The sequence below is a fragment of the Terrapene carolina genome, unplaced genomic scaffold (genome assembly GCF_002925995.2).
Source record: "Terrapene carolina triunguis isolate 2854851 unplaced genomic scaffold, T_m_triunguis-2.0 Scaffold21, whole genome shotgun sequence".
NCBI lineage: Eukaryota > Metazoa > Chordata > Testudines > Emydidae > Terrapene > Terrapene triunguis.
Genome location: NW_020664372.1, coordinates 2630728 through 2650327, shown reverse-complemented (window position 1 = coordinate 2650327; position 19600 = coordinate 2630728). Strand labels below are relative to the sequence as shown.

At 41.0% G+C, this 19600-nt stretch overlaps 2 protein-coding genes across 5 annotated transcripts in view; one reads left to right on the top strand and one right to left on the bottom strand.

The window, feature by feature from the left end:
- BORA (BORA aurora kinase A activator) overlaps positions 1-2547 on the bottom strand; it is a 52613-nt gene extending 50066 nt beyond the window's left edge. For 3 of the 4 annotated variants that reach the window (XM_026660485.2, XM_026660553.2, XM_026660542.2), the window contains exon 1: positions 2292-2415. The gene's annotated coding sequence lies outside the window, so the exon portion shown is untranslated. Of the gene's footprint in view, positions 1-2291; positions 2416-2468 lie in introns of those variants that run through there. The other variant, XM_026660521.2, reaches the window with a different exon arrangement.
- Positions 2548-2912: 365 nt separating this feature from the next.
- On the top strand, positions 2913-18773 carry MZT1 (mitotic spindle organizing protein 1). Its single transcript, XM_026660432.1, has 3 exons — positions 2913-3008; positions 15231-15376; positions 16808-18773. The coding sequence occupies exons 1-3, from the start codon at positions 2960-2962 to the stop codon at positions 16829-16831; spliced, it is 219 nt and encodes a 72-aa protein (XP_026516217.1). The 5' UTR covers positions 2913-2959; the 3' UTR covers positions 16832-18773.
- Positions 18774-19600: the final 827 nt, after the last annotated feature.

The window sequence follows — 19600 nt, the reverse complement described above, 5'->3', positions numbered from 1 at the left end:
CAACAAAGAAAACAACAGAACGCCACTAGCCATCACCTTCAGCCCCCAACTAAAAACCTCTCCAGTGCATCATCAAAGATCTACAACCTATCCTGAAAAATGATCCCTCACTCTCACAGATCTTGGGAGACAGACCAGTCCTCACTTACAGACAGCCCCCCAACCTGAAGCAAATACTCACCAGCAACCGCACACCATACAACATAAACACTAACCCAGGAACCTATCCTTGCAACAAAGTCAGATGCCAACTCTGTCCACATATCTATTCAAGTGACACCATCATAGGACCTAATCACATCAGCCACACCATCAGGGGCTCGTTCACTTGCACATCTACCAACGTGATATATGCCATCATGTGCCAGCAATGCCCCTCTATCATATACATTGGCCAAACCAGACAGTCTCTACACAAAAGAATAAATGGACACAAATCTGACATCAGGAATCATAACATTCAAAAACCAGTGGGAGAACACTTCAACCCGTCTAACCACTCAGTGACAGACTTGAAGGTGGCAATTTTGCAACAAAAAAACTTCAAAAACAGACTCCAAAGAGAGACTGCTGAACTTGAATTAATATGCAAATTAGATACAATTAACTTAGGTCTAAACAGAGACTGGGAATGGTTGGGTCATTACACTAATTGAATCTATTTCCCCACGTTAAGTATCCTCACACCTTCTATAGGTCAAGTCGATTATCACTTCAAAGTTTTTTTGTTTTTTTTCTCCTGCTGATGATAGCTCATCTCAATTGATTGGCCTCTTACAGGTGGTATGGCTACTTCCACCTTTTCATGTTCTCTGTACGTATAAATATCTTCTTTCTGTGTGTTCCATTCTATGCATCCGATGAAGTGGGCTGTAGCCCACAAAAGCTTATGCTCAAATAAATTTGTTAGTCTCTAAGGTGCCACAAGTACTCCAGTTCTTCTAGTTACAAAAGTGCCATGCGAACACCTGTTCTCACTTTCTGGTGACATTGTAAATAAGAAGCAGGCAGTGTTATCTCCTGTAAATGTAAACAAACTTGTTTGTCTTAGCGATTGGCTGAACAAGAAGTAGGACAGAGTGGATTTGTAGGCTCTACAGTTTTACACCGTTTTGTTTTTGAGTGCAGTTATGTAACAACAACAAAAAAATCTACATTTGTAAGTTGCACTTTCAGGACAAAGGGATTGCACTACAGTACTTGTATGAGATGAATTGAAAAATACTATTTCTTTTGTTCATCATTTTTAGAGTGCAAATATTTGTAATAAAAATAATATAAAGTGAGCACTGTGCACTTTATTCTGTGTTGTAATTGAAATCAATATATTTCGAAAATGTAGAAAAACAATCAAAAATATTTAATACATTTCAATTGGTATTCTATTGTTTAACAGTATGATTAAAACTGCAATACATTTTTTTAATCGCAATTTTTTTGAGTTAATCGCATGAGTTAACTGCGATTGATCGATAGCTCTGATCATTTTTGAAGACGCACTAACATCTCAAAGTCTAGTCAGGTTGAAAAAAGTGTGAAAAGTAGTTTCAAATTGAGTTACCAGGCAGACACACAGAGGGATAGGGGAGTGCGAGGAAGATAAGATGAAGAACAAAAACTTAATACCTATAAAAATGAGAGTTAATGAGAACAAAGTCAAGAGAAAGGACAGAGATAGAAAGGAGAGACCAAGTTTCAAAAAGACAGCTCTTAACACACAAGCCATCTGAAAGAGACAGATGCCTGTTTGGTGCATGGAGTTTCAGAAAAAGGAAAATAATCAGAACAGTGCAAAGAGGAGGGATTAGCAGGAAAGTAGAGCAAGACATACAGCAGGAGTTGGGTAGCAGAGGTTTCAGACAGCCAACTGTTACAGAAGATTAATTAAGTGCTTGAATAATTTACCAAATATCTACAAACCGGGGGAGAGGGGAAGGAGAAATTTACTCAGCACCCCTACAAGAAAGTGGCGATGCTGACTTTCCTACCAGGGATTTACTCTTATTCAGCAGGGATGTGATCTCCTGGAAGGACCCTGCCTGAATAGGGGATTCGAAGCCCCCACTAGTGTCCACACTCCCTGGTTCCTCACGGTTATTTATTGTCATTTTTGGGGTAGAACTGGGGCAAAAGAAGTTTCCTGGAGTCTAAGCCCAGAAGGGACCATTCGACCATCGAGTCCAAACTCCCGTCTACCCCACCAGCCATTAGTCTAAGGTCTCGCTACTCTTTCTCCCAACAACCCCCCCCCCCCCCCCGAAGAGGCCGGGCTATTGTAGCAGGAAACTCACAGCCTTGTCCGCTCAGCTCCGTCGCCGGTTGTCTGTGAAAGCAGCCGCCTGGCGGAGCCCGCCCGGCGAGCCGCGAACGCCAGCAGAGGCACCGCGCTCCCCGCAGACTCGGGGCCCAAGTTAACAATAAACGGGACTCGGTCTGTCACAGCCTCACGGGAGAGGGTAGGTAGCTACCTCCGCCGTTGGGTATCTGTTCAGGCACCGTTGTTGAGCTGGGGCGAGCAGCACCGGGCGCTCCTCACCGCTTTCACTCCGGCAGCTGCATCACCGACTTGGCTACAGCTTCCTCACGCGTCCGCGCCAGCCCGGGAGGCTCTTTAACTGCCACGCCCTCTTTCCCCGTGGCTGCCCAATCGCCGCGCGTCGATTCTCACGCCCGGCCAATCGCGGCTCGCCTTCGCTCTCGAACGGACCAATCAACACTGGTCCGCTTCACAAATTCGAACGGGTTCCTCCTCCCACCTCCTCCTCCTCGAGTTGTTAAGCTCTATTCAAACTAATACGGCGGGTGGGGCGGGGCTTGAGGGTGACAGCGGGAGGTCAGGCAAGGACGGGCAGCCGCGCGTGCGTGGTGAGATTTTTCTGTTGGGGCGGGAGATTGAACCACAGGGAGAGGGTGTCTGTTTCCGGGTTAGAGGTCTCGCGCTGAGTAGTCTTCTGTCGCCATGGCGAGCGGCGCAGCCAATTTAAACGCGGTGAGAGAGACGATGGATGGTGAGTCCCAGGAGGCGCCGCTTATGGGTTCTGTTACGGTCGCCTCGGGTGCCCGACCCGCGCAGCTGTCGGGGGGGGGCGGGGGGGGGGTGTGACCTCGATGGGTGGCGGTGGCGGCGCTCCCGTCCCGGGCCCCAGGTTATCCCCGCGCGGCCCCCCTTGCCTGAGACAGGCCCCCCGCCTCCCTCCCCAATGCCCCTGTGTTCTGTCCGGGTCTGGTAGCGTGACCGTTCAGCTGCCTCCCTTGCGGGGCCGCGCGTGTCGCCCGGGCTTCTGTTCGCGCGACCTATCGCCGCGGCGGCGCCCGGAGGCCTCCGTCAAGGGCGGGGCCCGAAGCGCTAGGGGACGTTGTATGCGCCTGCGATTGCAGCCCCGCTCCGGGGCCGCGGTGCAGCCGTTAAGGACCGCTACGGGCGGGCGGGAGCATGTACTGAGCCGGCCCAGGAGCCAAGCGCGGCGGTGACACGGAGCTCGCCCCCGTGGTCTCTGCTCTCTACGGCCCGCTGCTGAGAGAAGAACAAAATCACATTTACATGGGGAAAAAGTCAGCGTTGATGTGCCTTTACATCGGGAAAATGAGATTCTCCGGAGAGCCAGGGGTTCTCGGAGTGAGGGTTTCCGCCAGCGCTAATGCTGTGTGTGTTACATACAGTGTGAGGCTATAGCTGCCTGGATTTAATTTTCTCTCTCAAATAAAATGATGCACAAGACTACATTTGTGCAACTTGGCCAAGTCGACTCTGCGATACAAACCGTAAGTAGTTGTCAGATATTGGCGGCTGCTGATTGCTCACCTTCAGGAGCAGTTTGGTTGTGAGAATTGACAAGAAGAATGACATTTTCTAGCTCTATTATTTGCATTGTTTGTGTTCAGTTATGTCTGCTTGCTATTGACAATAATACATTTTTCTACACTAGCCCTGCAGAGCCAGCACAAGAGAGAGTGAATTGGATTCTGTTTCTTTTTACCCAGCAGGATTATTTTCAGACTCAGTTTTGCAGGATTTTACGTGCAACATGTTTATTTTCAATCAGGCCCAAATTATACGTGTTTAACTCTATACAACTGCAATTACTAGCTTTGTGTATTTTGGTGATAATGCATAAGTGGAACAGAACATTCAACTTTCTATTCCCAGGCTGTACTTCTAGAGATGACAGAAAATGTATCCTTCTAGATCTAGTTAAGTAATCAAATAATTTAGGTACAATAAATGTGAGACTTGAAGATGGTCCCTCTCTTTTTTTGCAGTCACTTTTCAAAGTAGAACTAGAACTTAATGTTGTACCGACGCTAACACTTCTAATAAAATTACTTTTTTTTCCTGTCAGTAGTAAGATACAGGAAAATAACTGAAGATTATTTCCTTCATGTACAGTAATCCTGTTTGCAGTGACTCCAAATGAAACGCTGAAGTTCTTTTCCTTAACCACAGATCTATAAACTTTTTTTTGGGGGGGGGGCGACAAATGTTGACATGAAAATGGAAAACTGTTGTATATCCTTTAATTCAAGCTTTTTCATTACTATTACGTTAAGAATATTTGTTTGGCGATGTTACGGAGTGCACAGGGTCGATGCTCTGGAACCACTCAGAATGAAGTTCAGAGGAATACCCTCTGGTGTATGACACCGCTCAGGGCACACTCTAACTAGGGCAACCCTCCTTTGCCTCAGCGCTTCCTAGGGTCTGATCTCTGAGCATTCAGCACCTCTGCTCACAGCGTGAGCTCCTCACAGTGAGTCCACTGGATAGGACACCTGGGGAAACCTTCCATCCCCCCTCCCAATGGGGCCATGCACCCCATCTTTGCAATTATAAGTGACTCAGCCAGTGAGGTAAAACAGAAGGGTTTATTAGTTGACTGGGACACAGTGTTGAACAGATCTTGTTAGTACAGAAACCCAGCGATGTCCATCTTGGGGAATCCAGAGCCCTGGACTCTCCTATGTGAGACTGACTCATTTCCAGTAGCCAACCCTCAGTCACAACGAGTTGCCTCTCCTCCATCCTTTGTCTCTTTCCCAGGTTTTGAACTCTCGCTTTGTTCTCTAACACCTCTGGCTGGCTCTTGCAAAGGATGGGCCCTGGCTATCAGTTGCCAGGATATAGTGTTAGTTATTGTCTGGGCCAGGCAGCCAGACAGCAGTCACACCTGCCCTCTAAGGGTCTCTGCAACGATCACACACCCTTGTACCATCACCTAGATCAGAGGTGGGCAAACTACAGCCTGCGGGCCACATCTGGCCCGTAGGACGGTCCTGCCTGGCCCCTGGCCCGGGAGGCTAGCTCCGGGCCCCTCCCCCACAGCCACGGGGCCGGGGGATTGGATAAGAGGCAGGGAGTCCCGGGGGGCGGTCGGGGACAGAACAGGTGGGGTTAGATAGTGGATGGGGTCCTGGGGGGTGGTCAGGGGACAAGGAGCGGGGGGGGGGGTTGGATGGGTGGAGAGTTCTGAGGGGGGTGGGGGCCAGGCTGTTTGAGGAGGCACAGCCTTCCCTACCTGGCCCCCCATACAGTTTTGCACCCCGATGTGGCCCTCGGGCCAAAAAGTTTGCCCACCCCGACCTAGATACTTGAGTAACACATAGGGGAAACTGGGGCACACACACAGTATTCAGATAAAACATTAAGAACATTTCCACTTCGTCACAGAGGGCATGTAATTCTTTTTGCATTCCCATTTATGAATGGACAACAGACTGTCAAACGTTAATGGTCACAGTTGGCATTATTTTGTCCTCTTTAGTCTTCACGTTATAAAGAATTAAGTATGGTCAGATTTAACTATTTTTGTGTTTAATGTGCGTGACTTTTAAAATTAGTAAAATATTCTTAATCTTAATTTATGAAAAGAAAAATTGAAAGTGAGGAAATGCATAATTAAGGCTCTACAAACATCCTTAACTCTGCTACTATATGTAGAGCCCTGCCTGGATACAAATTTACTACCTGAGGATGCAGATATAAATCGGTATCCACAGAACCACAGGGCTCTCCTGGGAACCACAGCGGTGAAAGGAGCAAAACGTGGGGGTGCCGCTCCCAGGAGCCAGCGCCCCGCACCAGCAGCTCCTCCAGCGCAGCTGTACTGCCCCGCCCACTGGGGCGGGCACCAGGCTCACCAGCAGCTGTCCCTCTTTGTGCTCTTTTGGTCATCCGGCGTGCACACCCCCAGACAGGAGATGCTGATAGCTGCGTGGAAGGGCTGGGGGCAATACAGCTGCGCTGGTGGTGCTGCCGGTGTGGGACGTTGGCTCCTGGGAGCAGCGGCCCAATGTTCCATTTCTTTTGCCGCTACGGTTCCTGGGAGAGCCATGCAGTTTTGTGGATACTGATTTATATCTGTGGATATACATTTGTATCCACGCAGGGCTCAAGCTATATTCCTGATGACCTTCAACCTATAGACCAGAAACCTTTTTCCACCCATCTACCTTCTCAATTTTTTATGGAACATACAAAACCCAATGATAGATGAAAAATACATGGTTAAAAATGAAGTTTTAGCATCTCCATAACATTGTTGATCATTTACACCTGTATATAATCAAGAAAAAAATCACAAGAGCATAATTATAGCAGATACCTGAGAGCTGTGTGTGTGTTGTATGTCATAAAGCAGAGTGACTTAACTGCATTTATCAGATGGGCAGTCTGGTTCGATTACTAAACATGGGTTAATACTTTTGGACGATCAAAACAATTAATTTTTTTTAATTAAAGGTTTCTTTAAAAAAAATCTCTCAAATTGGGGAAGGTATTATATTCCTAAAATTCAGTAACTTGCATTAGCTTACACCGTTCAGTGTGCAGTAACTGAAAGTGACAAGTGATTTTTAGCTCAAGGGTGGGCAAACTACAGCCCACAGTCCACTTCCGGCCTATGAGACATTTTTATCTGGCCCTCGAGCTCCCGTCAGGGAGCGGGGTCGGGGGCTTGCCGCGCTCCCAGCCCCTGACTCAGTGATGAGCAGTTTGAGCACCATCTTCCTGGAAGATTCTTCTGGCACACAGAAGAACCACATTGTGCAGGTGTGACTTCACCAACCCTACATGGCAGCACGCCAAATTCCCTCCTAGTCTCCTATGGCCCCACCCTCAAGAGCCTCAAGTGGAGGGAAACCACCCGGGGCTGTAGCTACACCCGGCCTAGTTCGGGTGCCTCCGCACGTGGCACAGCTGCCTTGGTGTCACACTGCCAGCAGAGCCCCTAGGAGTCCCTGGTATCGCCCCTATAGAGCTCCCCATGTGCCACACCTCATGAGTCCTCTCGCCCCACCTCGGTAACATCCCTTACTATATACAAACTATTAATGAAATCAACAGTGCAAACAACTCAAAGTACAACAGTAAGAACATTTTGGGGGGGAGTCTGGGGCATAAAGTTACAGGTGAGTTTACACTTGCCTCTGCCTCTTCTTGTCCCCATGGATTGTGGGATAGAGTGCCATGGCTCAAAATTGTCGGGGGCACTGACGCCTGATAAATCCAGGCTAGAGAGACAGCCCACACCAGTTTTTTCACAGTGCATGCCATCTTGTAAAAGAGCAGTTTGAAATAAGGGCAGCAATTAGGATTTTCTTTTCCCTTTCAAAAATGAGTGCTGCAAAAAAAAGAAAAGAAAAGAAAAGTGGACAGTGACTGTTGGGTTTTCAACAAAGAATGGAATGCAAAATATTTTTTCACAAATGTGGACTCGAAGGCTGTACGCCTGATTTGTCAAGAGAGCATTGCGGTGTTCAAGGAGTACAATTTGAATCATAATTTTTCAACGAAACATCCTAATTATGGCAACTATTTAACAACTGAGGAAAGGGCAAGAAAAGCTGAAAAACTCGCCACAAACTTAAAAACTCAGCAAAATATATATGTATGACAAGCTGAAGTTCAAGAAGCCACTAGGCAAGATATGTTCTGGCGTTTAAAATTGCTAAACAAAATAAGCCTTTTGCTTTAGGGGAATTTTTGAAAGAATGCATGGTTGATATTGCTGGCGTACTGTGCCCAGAATACCAAACAAATTTGAGAACTTTAGTTTGTCATGAAGAGCTGTTACTCGCCGTGTACAAGTGATTGATGAACATTTGACTTCTGAGTTGAACAAGAAAGCACAGGGCTTTACGTTTTTTTTTTTGTTCGCTCTCGATGACAGCACTGATATTAAGGACACAGCACAGTACTGATTTTTGTCAGAGGAATTGACGACAAATTTGAAATCAGGAATTTTTATCAATGGACTCAATGAAAGGCACAACTAAGGGATCGGATTTATACAAGGTGGTGTCTGGCTGCCTTGAACATCTGAAGCTCCCCTGGGGTAAACTGGCAAACATAACCACAGATGGATCGCCAAATTTAACTGGGAAAAACGTAAAAGATTAAAGAGAATTCAGGACAACGTAAAAGAAGATGACTCTGATAAAGAGGTGATTTTTCTGCCCTCTGCAAAAATGTCCTGGACATTGATCATGTTGTTCGCCCAGTAGTGAAAATAGTGAATTACATAAGAGCAAGGGGACTTAATCATTGGCAATTGATTTCCCTTCTTGAAGACACTGAACATCAGGACTTACTTTATCATACAAATGTCCGCTGGCTCAGCCTAGGAAAGGTATTGCAGAGAGTGTGAGAGCTCAGAGATAAAATTCGCACTTTCTGGAGATGCAGGGGAAAGAAAATGATTTCCCTGAATTAAAGAATTCAAACTAAGTGTGTGACCTCACTTTTGGTGTGGATATCTTGGCACGTTTAAATGAACTTAATGTAAAGCTACAAGGAAAGAATGTGTTTGTACACAAATGGTATTCTAGTGTGACAGCTTTCAAAGCCAAGTTAGTCTTGTTTTCAAAACACATTAAGAACAAAGTGTTCGCTCACTGTCCAACACTGAAATACTTGGAAGTGTCACCAGAGAAGACAGAAAAGTACAGCAAAGTTTTGTGTGACTTGCATGGAGAATTTTCTCGTTGTTTCTCTGACTTTGAGAAGATAGAGAAGACACTGGGGCTGGTGTCGTTCCCAGTGTCATTTGACTACAAGAAAGCCCTGCAAGAATTACAACTGGAGCTCATTGATCTCCACTGTGATTCCACTTTGAAGGAGAGAAGTACAATTCAGAAAAACTGAACAAGTTTTATGCCACCTTGAGTGAAACAAAGTTCCCAAATGTCTGCAAGGTGACACAGAAAATCCTTGTTTTGTTTGGCTCCACTTGTGTGCGAACAAACATTTTCCCTGCTGAATTACAATAAATCTCGCTACAGATCCCAGTTAACTGACCAGCGTCTCAGCTCGGTATTGCAGATTTACACAACGAGAATGACACTGGACTTTGATGCTATTATAAAGAAGGGTGACCAGCTGCATTGTTCACATTAATCAAAAAGTGCGTGGAAAGGGGTTAAGTATGATTTAATTATTGTAATACGTTGTTATGATATATTTATAATAGTAAGGTTTTATGTTTATTTCCACTAAAATGTATTTTTATTAAATAGAGTTTATTTGAATATCTCTGAATTGTTAATTTCATGAGCGTTCATGGCCCACCATGCAATTTCTTTACCCAGACGCGGCCCTCAGGCCAAAAAGTTTGCCATCCCCAGTTTTAGCTGCTGCTATACACAGAAACAACCATTGGCTAGTTTATATAATGTCAGAGTCTTAAAATATTGACTATATAAATAGCCAAAGTAAGGGAAAACACACTATCTAAAGCTTGTTAACAGTGATATTGAAGTGGCATGATAGTAGGTGGTTATCAACTGAAAATGCTTACTTACTGTTTTCAGCTTCTGCCTGCTGAGTTGTACAAATGCTAGTTCTAAAAAAAACCTTATAGATTTGTGAGCCCTAAAGTGCCTAAAGTGTAGTCTTTCAAAATCTATAGTACTCGTATTTTCCCTGTGATGTGTCCTCCCAGAAATCATTGCATACATTTACTGATACGTCCAGGTTTGTATAGTTATGGCTGATACCTGCACAGTTAGAATCATTAGCATCCAATCAAATTCTTCTTTTGATAATGCTTGCTAATACAAAATGAAGTGACATTCACCCCAGTTCACACAGTCAGCATAAGACTTAAGTGGTACGTAAGTTTTATGCTGGCCTTTCTCACAGAGGTGAAGTTCACCCTCTATCACTACATTTAAAATAAAAAATGGCATGCTCCTCAAATGTTGTCTAAAATTAGAAATTTGCATCTCGCTATTTATATATCCATTATTTAGATCGCTGTTTGCCAGTTTTATGTTTCAAAAGGCCTTGAATATGTGGATATTTAATGCTCAATTAATTAGTCCCCTTTTGATCTTAAGTGCTGTTTTATGTGCTTACCGCCCTCATTTCCTTGCCTCATTAGCAAAATAATAGCTATACTTTTTACCACCCTGGCTTTTGAGAGTAAGGCTATGTCCACATTACAGATCTTACAGCGGCATAGCTGTACTGCTGCAGCTGCGCTGCTGTAAGGTCTCCCATGTAGCCGCTCTATGCCAACGGGAGAGAGCTCTCCCATCGGCATAATTAAACCACCCCCCAACGAGCAGCGGTAGCTATGTTGGTGGGAGAGCATCTCCTGCTGACATAACGCTGTCCACACCAGCACTTTTGTCAGTAAAACTTAGGTCGGACGGGGGTTGGTTTTTTTCCCTTCCCTGAGAGACATAAGTTATACCAACATAAGTGGTAGTGTAGACATAAACTAAGGCTTTCTTGACAGTAGCTTTGATCTGACCTTTTAGAATGTGTCCGAAAGCATTTGAGAGAAGAAAATAAAATTACACAGCTGAATTTGGAGAGAGAGAGAGAGAGAGAGAGGGTTTTGCGCAAGAACAATCATTCCATAGTCAGAATAAAGTAAAATTAGAGCAACTATTAACGACAGATTAGGAAAAAATAGTAATAAAAGTTGCAAATATGTGAAAAAATTACAGTAGAACTTCAGTTACAAACACCAGAGTTACAAACTGACCGGTCAACCACACACCTCATTTGGAACTGGAAGTAAGCAATCTGGCAGGAGCAGAGACAAGACGAAAAAAACAAATACAGTACTGTGTTAAATGTAAATTACTAAAAGAAAAGGGGGAGGACCTAAAAAAATTGACAAGGTAAGGAAACTGTTTCTATGCTTGTTTCGTTTAAATTAAGATGGCTAAAAGCAGCATTTTTCTTCTGCATAGTAAAGTTTCAAAGCTGTATGAAGTCAATGTTCAGTTGTAAATTTTTGATAGAAAAACCATAATGTTTTGTTCAGAGTTACGAACGCTTCAGAGTTACAAACAGCCTCCATTCCCAAGGTGTTCGTAACTCTGACATATTTGATCAATTATTTGTAATCAGATAAATGTACAAGAGATACTCCTGGGGGAATTCTGTGTCACTGTGCATGCGCAGAATTCATGCCCCCACAGATTTCTTTGCTTCCCTGCAGAAAAATTACTTCTGACAGGGAAGCCGCAAGAGCGGTCACGCGTCCCTCTCCGGAGCACAGAGCAGCTGGTTGGAATGTAAATCACCACCGCGGGGGGAGGGAAGACAGTCGTGCGTGTGAGAAAGAGAAACCCTCTGTCCCTCTCGCTCACTATTGCAGCATGCTCGGCACAGAGGGGCAGGGCTTTAGGCTGATTCTGAGGAGTAGGCATGGGGTAGGCTCGGTCCCCTAAAGCAGAGCAGAATGTAGCAGCCTGCCGCCTTAGTGATTGTTCCCATTGTCTTTGTGAAATCCCCCAGGAGTGTAAAAGTTTTAAGGCTCCTTTATGTTGCCAGAGTGGTGTAAAGGACAGTATGGCCTTATAAATGCTGATGGTGCTTTAGTGATTAGAACTGGTCTAAATTTTTGGACTGACAAAATTTCCGATCAGAATCTGCTCCATGAACAATTTGCTACTGACCTTTCTGGAGATGTTCAGTAGCCAATATAAATTGGTTGATTTCCCAGCCCTCACTTGCTTTTCAGTTGCCTACGATGTAACACCAAGCGTATGGCTCCATATATTTGTTGATTAATAACTAGAAATAAAGGGTCAAACCTACCTGCGTTACTATTAGGCAAGAGGGTTTGGGGATTTCCTCCAATGCTCCCCACTCCCATTCTTCATCCATTGTATTGTAGTTTAAATAAATTACAGAAATAACTGAAACCAGAGTGATTTTGTTATTTTGACAAATAACACATGCAGAATTTTGCAGAATGTTGAAATGTATGCAGAATTTTTAATTTTTTGCGCAGAATTCCCCCAAGAGTAAAGAGATTTTTGTGTTACTTCTTCAGTTCAGAGAGACCAAGAATGGCCTTATGGTTAGGGTGCTAGAGTTGGATTTGGGAAACCAGACTTCTTGTGCTAGACTTGGGCAAGTCGTTTAGGGTAAAATATTGAAAGTCCTTAAGTCCCATTTTCGAAAGTGACTTAGGCATTCAGGAGCCTACATCCATTTGTCTTCCAATGGGAGGTGTTTGGTACCTAAAATAGTGGAATTTTCAAAAGTGCCTAAGTGCCTAATCTCCCAGTGATTTCAATCATGAACACTAGAGTCAACTTTTGAGGTTCCTGAATCACTTAACCACCTTTGAAAAATCTACCCTTAGTCTCTCTCTCTGCCTCAGTTCCCATGTTTGAAAATGAGGTAAATAGTACTTTCTTATCTCGTAAGGCTGTTGAGGATAAATACATTAAGATTGTGAGGTGCATGGGTACTAGTAATAGGGGCCAGATAAGTACCATAGAGAAATTCTACCCTGTGGTACATTATAATAGCTAAAGAAACAAGGAAAACAAATCAACATTAGACTTTATAAGAGACTAACTGAGATTTGAAATTCTAAATTATACTGTATCTTGTTTAACTCATTTCATAAAAAGTAAAAGTTATGGGTATAAATGAACTAACCTTAGGCTGGAATATAAGATATCTTTCCATAAAACACCATTACCAAGTACTAATAAAAGAGAAATTCTGCAGAGAATAAGAGCTGAAATTAGTCACTGAAAAGCTGTGTGATTCTCTGCCTCAAACTATCAAACACTACTTTTCCATTGAGGAAAAAAAAAATCAGAACAAAGTAATCAGAAATTTGTATGCCCAGGAAATACACCTCTACCCCAATATAACGCTGTCCTCGGGAGCCAAAAAATCTTACCGCGTTATAGGTGAAACCGTGTTATATCAAACTTGCTTTGATCTGCCAGAGTGCGCAGCCCCCCCCCCCGCCTCCGGAGCACTGCTTTACCGCGTTATATCCGAATTCATGTTATATCGGGTCGCGTTATATCGGGGTAGAGGTGTATATACTAAAAGCTCATTTTAAAAGTTAAATGTAGTGTTCTGACTTCAAAATATACTGTGTTTATATAATTGCAGTATTTTCAAGGTCATTATGAGAGAATTACAGCCACCTTTAGTTAAGCAGGGAGAACATATCAATAGAACTCGCATGTCAAAAGTACTGAACACTTGGCAGCTCCCACTGACTTCGTTGGGCTCTTCTGGGTTCTTAGCACTTCTGAAAATTAGGCCACTTACCTACATGCCGAATTATGGACATAGATTCCTAACTTTAGGCACTCATTTTTGAACATCTTGGCCTGGCCTATATGTGTGGGTGATCTTATTTTTTTTAAAGCTATACTTCAGTATACCATAAATTTATACTGCAGTAAAACATTTTTAGTATTTGTGAACTATATATCTTGTCAATATTCGCACATTAGTTATCCAACCAGCCATCTATTGTCCTAGTGTAATGGTGGAAGGAATGAAGTAGTATTTCTATTTCAAATTTTTGAAAGCTTTCTTTCTTTGCGATTATAGAACCGTTATAAGTAATATTTCTTAATATAAATAAATCACTGTTGTCAGGGAATCTTGCTGAAGACTGAACCTTGTACTGCTCTACAATAATGAAAGCTTTTCATAAGATTCAAAAGGGAGTAGTATCTAGTCAGAGGATGCCATTTCACCACAAACATGCTTGGATGAAATTGCTTGTAGTGGAATGGGCAGTTCAGTGATTGTTAGTAGATGAGAAGAATGTAAGGCAAAAGGGTAATGATGATGGGAAAAACTAGCCAGTAAAAATCTAGAACAAGTATCTTGAGTCACTGAATCAAGTGATGGTTCTCCTTTGACAATCCCAATGCCATGTGTTACAAGAATGGCCAAGTATAGATGTAGGAGTCAGGGCCTAGGACAGTGGTTCTCAATCCAGGGTACACGTACCCTAGGGGATGCACAGAGATGTTTCCAGTCAACTCATCTAGATATTTGCCTAGTTTTACAACAGGCTACATAAAAAGACTAGCGAAGTCAGTACAAACTACAATTTCATACAGACAATGACTTGTTTATACTGTTCTATATACTATACACTGAAATGTAAGTACAATATTTATATTCCAATTGATTTATTTTATCATTATATGGTAAAAATGAGAAAGTAAGCAATTTTCCAGTAATAGTGTGCTGTGACACTTTCATATTTTTGTGTCTGATTTTGTAAGCAAGTAGTTTTTAAGTGAGGTGAAACTTGGCAATATTTAAGACAAATCAGACGCCTCAAAGGGGTACAGTAGTCTGGAAAGGTTGAGAGCCACTGGCTTAGACACTTTTTAAAAGCTTAAGTTAATATTTGCTTTGGAGAGCAAATAAAATATAATATTTATGTCTGTATTGTCAGACCAAACTTTAATATAGAGTAAAATTGATAATTAAATATGCAGTAATACAAAACAATATTATAATAGTGTATAGTAATCATTAATTAAAACTGCTCCTGTTTTCTTTCCTATCTTCCGTTTAATGGGCAAAGATTTGAATTATCGTTACAATTTTAGAATTTTTTTAAATCACTTTCTACAAATGAAAGCTTACTACATTCTATAGACATGTTGACTATTCTTCCTATCACAACAGTAAACAAGTAATATCCTGGTTCAGTGAATGGGAAATACTAGAGTAGAGAATGTAAATGTGGATCTGAGTTTGGAGTCTGGGGCTTCTGACTCACATGGGGAAGGTGATTATGAATGTTATAGGTGGGGTTCAAACTGGGCGGGGGGGGGGGGAATAGGTAATGTTTCCATTTTCCCAATCCACAGAGGTTCAGCTTTTGAAAATCCCACCCCTAAGAAATAAATTCATTTTTAAGAGAAATGTCAGTAATCTCATTTAAACTTTAACAAAAACTAATTTTAATTTTTAAAAATTGTTGCAGTTCTGCTTGAGATTTCAAGAATATTAAACACTGGTTTGGATATGGAAACTCTGTCTATTTGTGTGCGGTTGTGTGAGCAAGGTATAAATCCAGAGGCCTTATCCTCAGTAATTAAAGAGCTACGCAAGGCTACAGAAGCGCTAAAGGTAAGGCAGTTTAAGAAAAACATGTAGAGGGTTTTTTGTTTTTTTTTTTAATTAAAGCAAATCAAAGTTCAAATTACTGCACTTTTAGCTTTTCATATGAAATTGTACCTTTGCCTTGCATTTTAAATAAAATAAAAATAATAATCTTAGGAAACAAATCCTGTTGCCTTCATCCTGTATTGCTAATAGGATTTGGTCCAAAGCATAGAATCTGCAGATAGCAAACCTTACAAATTTTTACTTGCTTTTTTCCCCTTACTTTGAATGAGTGGCATGTTTTGATGGACCAATAAAATTACTAACTTTCTTTATCATCAATCACAATGGTAAAAAATGGGCAACTGGGCCTTTTTGTTCTTTGAGTGAACAGGTACACTTTCATGATAATTTTGCAAAGCTATAAATAATGTAGAGCCAGAGCCTGGATTCTCTAACAATTTGCTCATCAGATTCTCAAATTTTATCAACAAATCCACACTTAGGCTTCAATTCCCATTCACGACCTATATCAAATCCTTGTTTTTTACCTTTTTACCTTTAAGGCTCTTCATAATTGAGCCCTACACACACTAGCTGCTTTAGTAATCTTTCTCTCTTCTTCGAATCCCAATTTAAAAAATAATGATCTACATAAATGTAGACTAATACATGTAACTGAGAAGGCAGTATCAGTTCTTCCCCACATTAACTTTCTTGTATGTCATATCCGCATTCCCTGCCCTTTGTCTGTAGAGCCTTTGAGGGCAACGATATCTCTTCTGTGTTTATCCAGCATCCAGTGGTACCATTATATAAATATTTACTACTACTGCTGCTGTTACTATTACTACTACTATGAAAATGATCTGTATAGGTCACTGTAGTGTTACTTATGAATTATGCCAGTGTCCCAAATTCATGCAGATAAAATGTTTATGCTACACCATTATGTATTTCATATTATATAATAAAAATATGGAAAGGACAAGAATAAGGATTCATATACATTTCACACATTTTTTTTGTTTGTTTGTTTTGGTTTACAGTTTAAAAGGTAGGTGCGACCACATGACTATGTGTGGGTCTGTAGTAAAACATGCCCTAATCTGAACACCATCTGCATGAGTCAGTGCGAAAAGACCAGGTACAGCTCCTTGTTAGAATTATACACTTGGCTTTCCTATGTCACCTTTTGTCAAGTGATGGCTAAATTAATAAAGGAAGAATAATGGGGGTCAAAAATATTATGAAAATGAAAATAATCCATGAAAGAGCCATTTAAGCAGCATATTAAGATTACATATCATATGATTTATGATCTGTAAACTATTTAAACATTGTTGACCAAATAAAAGTTGTTGCAAGAAATGACCATAAGTGTTATAGCTGATCTATATCTCTAGTGTTTATTTTCAGTGGGTTCATTATAATGAATTGTACTTCTCTTTCTAGGCTGCTGAAAATATGACAAGTTGACTTCATGGGAGAAGATATCTCAATGAGATACATGTCGAGCTAGCAAAGGGTTTGAAGACTGGCTGCTATTCAGAAATATAGAATGAAGTTAATGTATGTTCAGGTTTCCAAACATTTCTGTAATCTTCTTTAAAAAGAAAAGGATGAGATGTAAAAGTGTAAAGCTTTATAGAAAAAGGCATATTGATGGAATTATCTAATAATTATTCATTGCTTACTGTTTTCCTTTATTTTTTTTTATAGACTGTATGTAGTATTTTGGAAATAGCATGATTATTATATGTATTCCTTATAAATCTGAGCTTTAGTTTTATAAACAATCTGTCAAATATTGCACGTTCACTGAATCTACCTAAAAGTTTAATGAAACTTAATCACTCTGATATAGTAGATATAACTTGTTGAGAGTTTTATTATAAACTCTTAATTTTGGACAGTTTATGCATAATAGATTGATTAGTTTATTTTCTTCTGGTATGAAACTTGGCATTCAACTTCAGATGCAATTTTTTATGTACAAGCTATCATTTAAATCCATTCTAGGTTTTGTTTTTAATCAGAGAGCAGGGGAAAATAGTGAGAGTTTGCTTGCTTCTTTTAAAAAAAAAAAAGCTTAAGATTTCAAAACTCATCTTATCATTTTGATAGTTTGTTTTTTTCAGAACTGAATAATGTTTATTTTAAAAAAAAATGACTTTTCTAACAAGCTAACCTAAGTCTGCAAGCAGTTACCATACTTGCAGATTTATATATACTTGAATTCCATAGTACATTTTTTATGCATTATATGGAATATCCTATTGACTTCAGTAGTTCTTTAATTAGGTTTATATCCTGTCCATTGCAGATAACAAATATTCCATTCGAATTCTCATGATCTTTAATCCTAGTCAAAGTATAGACCAGAGATGTCAAACTGATTAGGAAAGAGCCAAATTCCGTTTTTAATTATGGTCAGTGAGTTTGGGTATAAGACTATTCACTCCCCTCAGTTGACAGTGGAATATCCACTGATGTCTAAAAAGTTTGCATAGGAATCAATGGTAGAATATACAGTAATGACATTTTTTGTTTTCATTTTAGTGTTCATTATCACTCAAAGGGAACTATACTCATATTCAGGAGAATTGCTATTTCTCCCCTTTGTTTCTCTCTCCATCCTCCTTTCTTCATTTCCTTCCTTCTCCCTGTTTCTCTCGGTCTCCACTTCAATAATTCCCGCCCCTTCCCCATTTTATCTATTGAAATCATTAGTGCTGATGAGTAGTTGTCATTACTGGGTTTAAAGTAGTGATGGGCCTCATGCGGGTCGCAGGTTGCCCACCACTGGTTTAAAGTCACTCCAACACAGATTAATAGGAAGCAGAGATCACACTTCTGATTTATTGTTTCAGGTTGTTTGCAGACTCGAGAAGATAACACTATATTAACTTACATTTGGAAAGCTATCTTTGCAGCCTGGAGACAGAAAAACCTTTTTTTTTTTAAAATGGAATCTTAGATTCTGTATAATCTGAGTAGGACATGAGGACCACAGAAATTCATCAAGCAGGCCTAATGGTTGACACCCCTATTATAGACAATATGTAAAATATGAGTTTATTTTAATAGTGATTTGCATCATTTTATGTTTATTTTGCTACCTGGTAACATGTTCTTTTTGGTTTGCTGTTTTACATATATGAGATAAAACACTTTAGTATCAAACCTGGGAAATTTAACTTTAGTGATGTATGCTAATTATCATGGTACATTAGTGGCACCATAGTGAAAGTTGACACAGAAAGTTCATTTTAATTAATTAGAGCTTTTCTGACTTAAATATTTGTGGGGGAGAATAATGAAAATTTTAAACGTGAACATGTTTGAATTGTTTAAAGTATTTTTGGTTCCCAATGTAAAATTGTACTTTCAAAACACAGTTTTTCATATTTTTACAGTGTATTGGGTTTTTTGTAATGTTTTTGGTGATGAGTGGCAAGAAGAAAGTTTAAAAATGCACAGTTGAACATTGGGGGGGAAGGGGCACAGAAAATTAACAGTTAACTAGTTTGCGTAATTGAGTGGTGTCAAATCAGTTTACAACAGTAGAGTAAAATTGACAAAAGATTGAAGAGCATGCTGATAATGTTGACTTGCCCATCTCTTCGCGTTTTCCTGTCTAGTTTCCTAACCATAGATCCCGGGGAGGGGCCAGCTTCCCTGAGGACAAGGTGATTATTGTTCCATTTGCAAAGAGTGGTATATAGTGGCACTACCTAAGGGTAGCCTCACTTCCTCTAGCAAAAGCTCTAGGGAAGTGCCAACTATTGCTGAGGTCCATCTGTGGCTTCATTCCCTTTGGATACTTGCATCAAAGGACACATTTAGGGCTGTCTGGGTATGCCCTTGGTGACTATAGTTGAGTAAAGCAGATTTGTAGGGCAGTGGACCATGTGCTTTTAGGTCTGTGGTTGTTAACAGAACTTTACTCTATATTTTCTGCTTTTTGTGAGTTTGACATTATTGTCCCTGAGAGACCCTAAGCAGTTTTCAAAATGTTTGTTTGAAGATACTACTATACAATTCATATGTATTAATCTATAACACTGCTTATACATGAAAGAAGGATACAAATACAAGGGTATATTTAGGGGTTAGGTTCCAGTCCTGCAAACACTGAAATATGTGCATAACTTCACTCATGTGAATAGCGCCAAAAAGGTCAGTGGAAGAAACATGCTTTGATTTAAGGGTGGTTGGTTTTGGTATATTTACATTCCAAATACT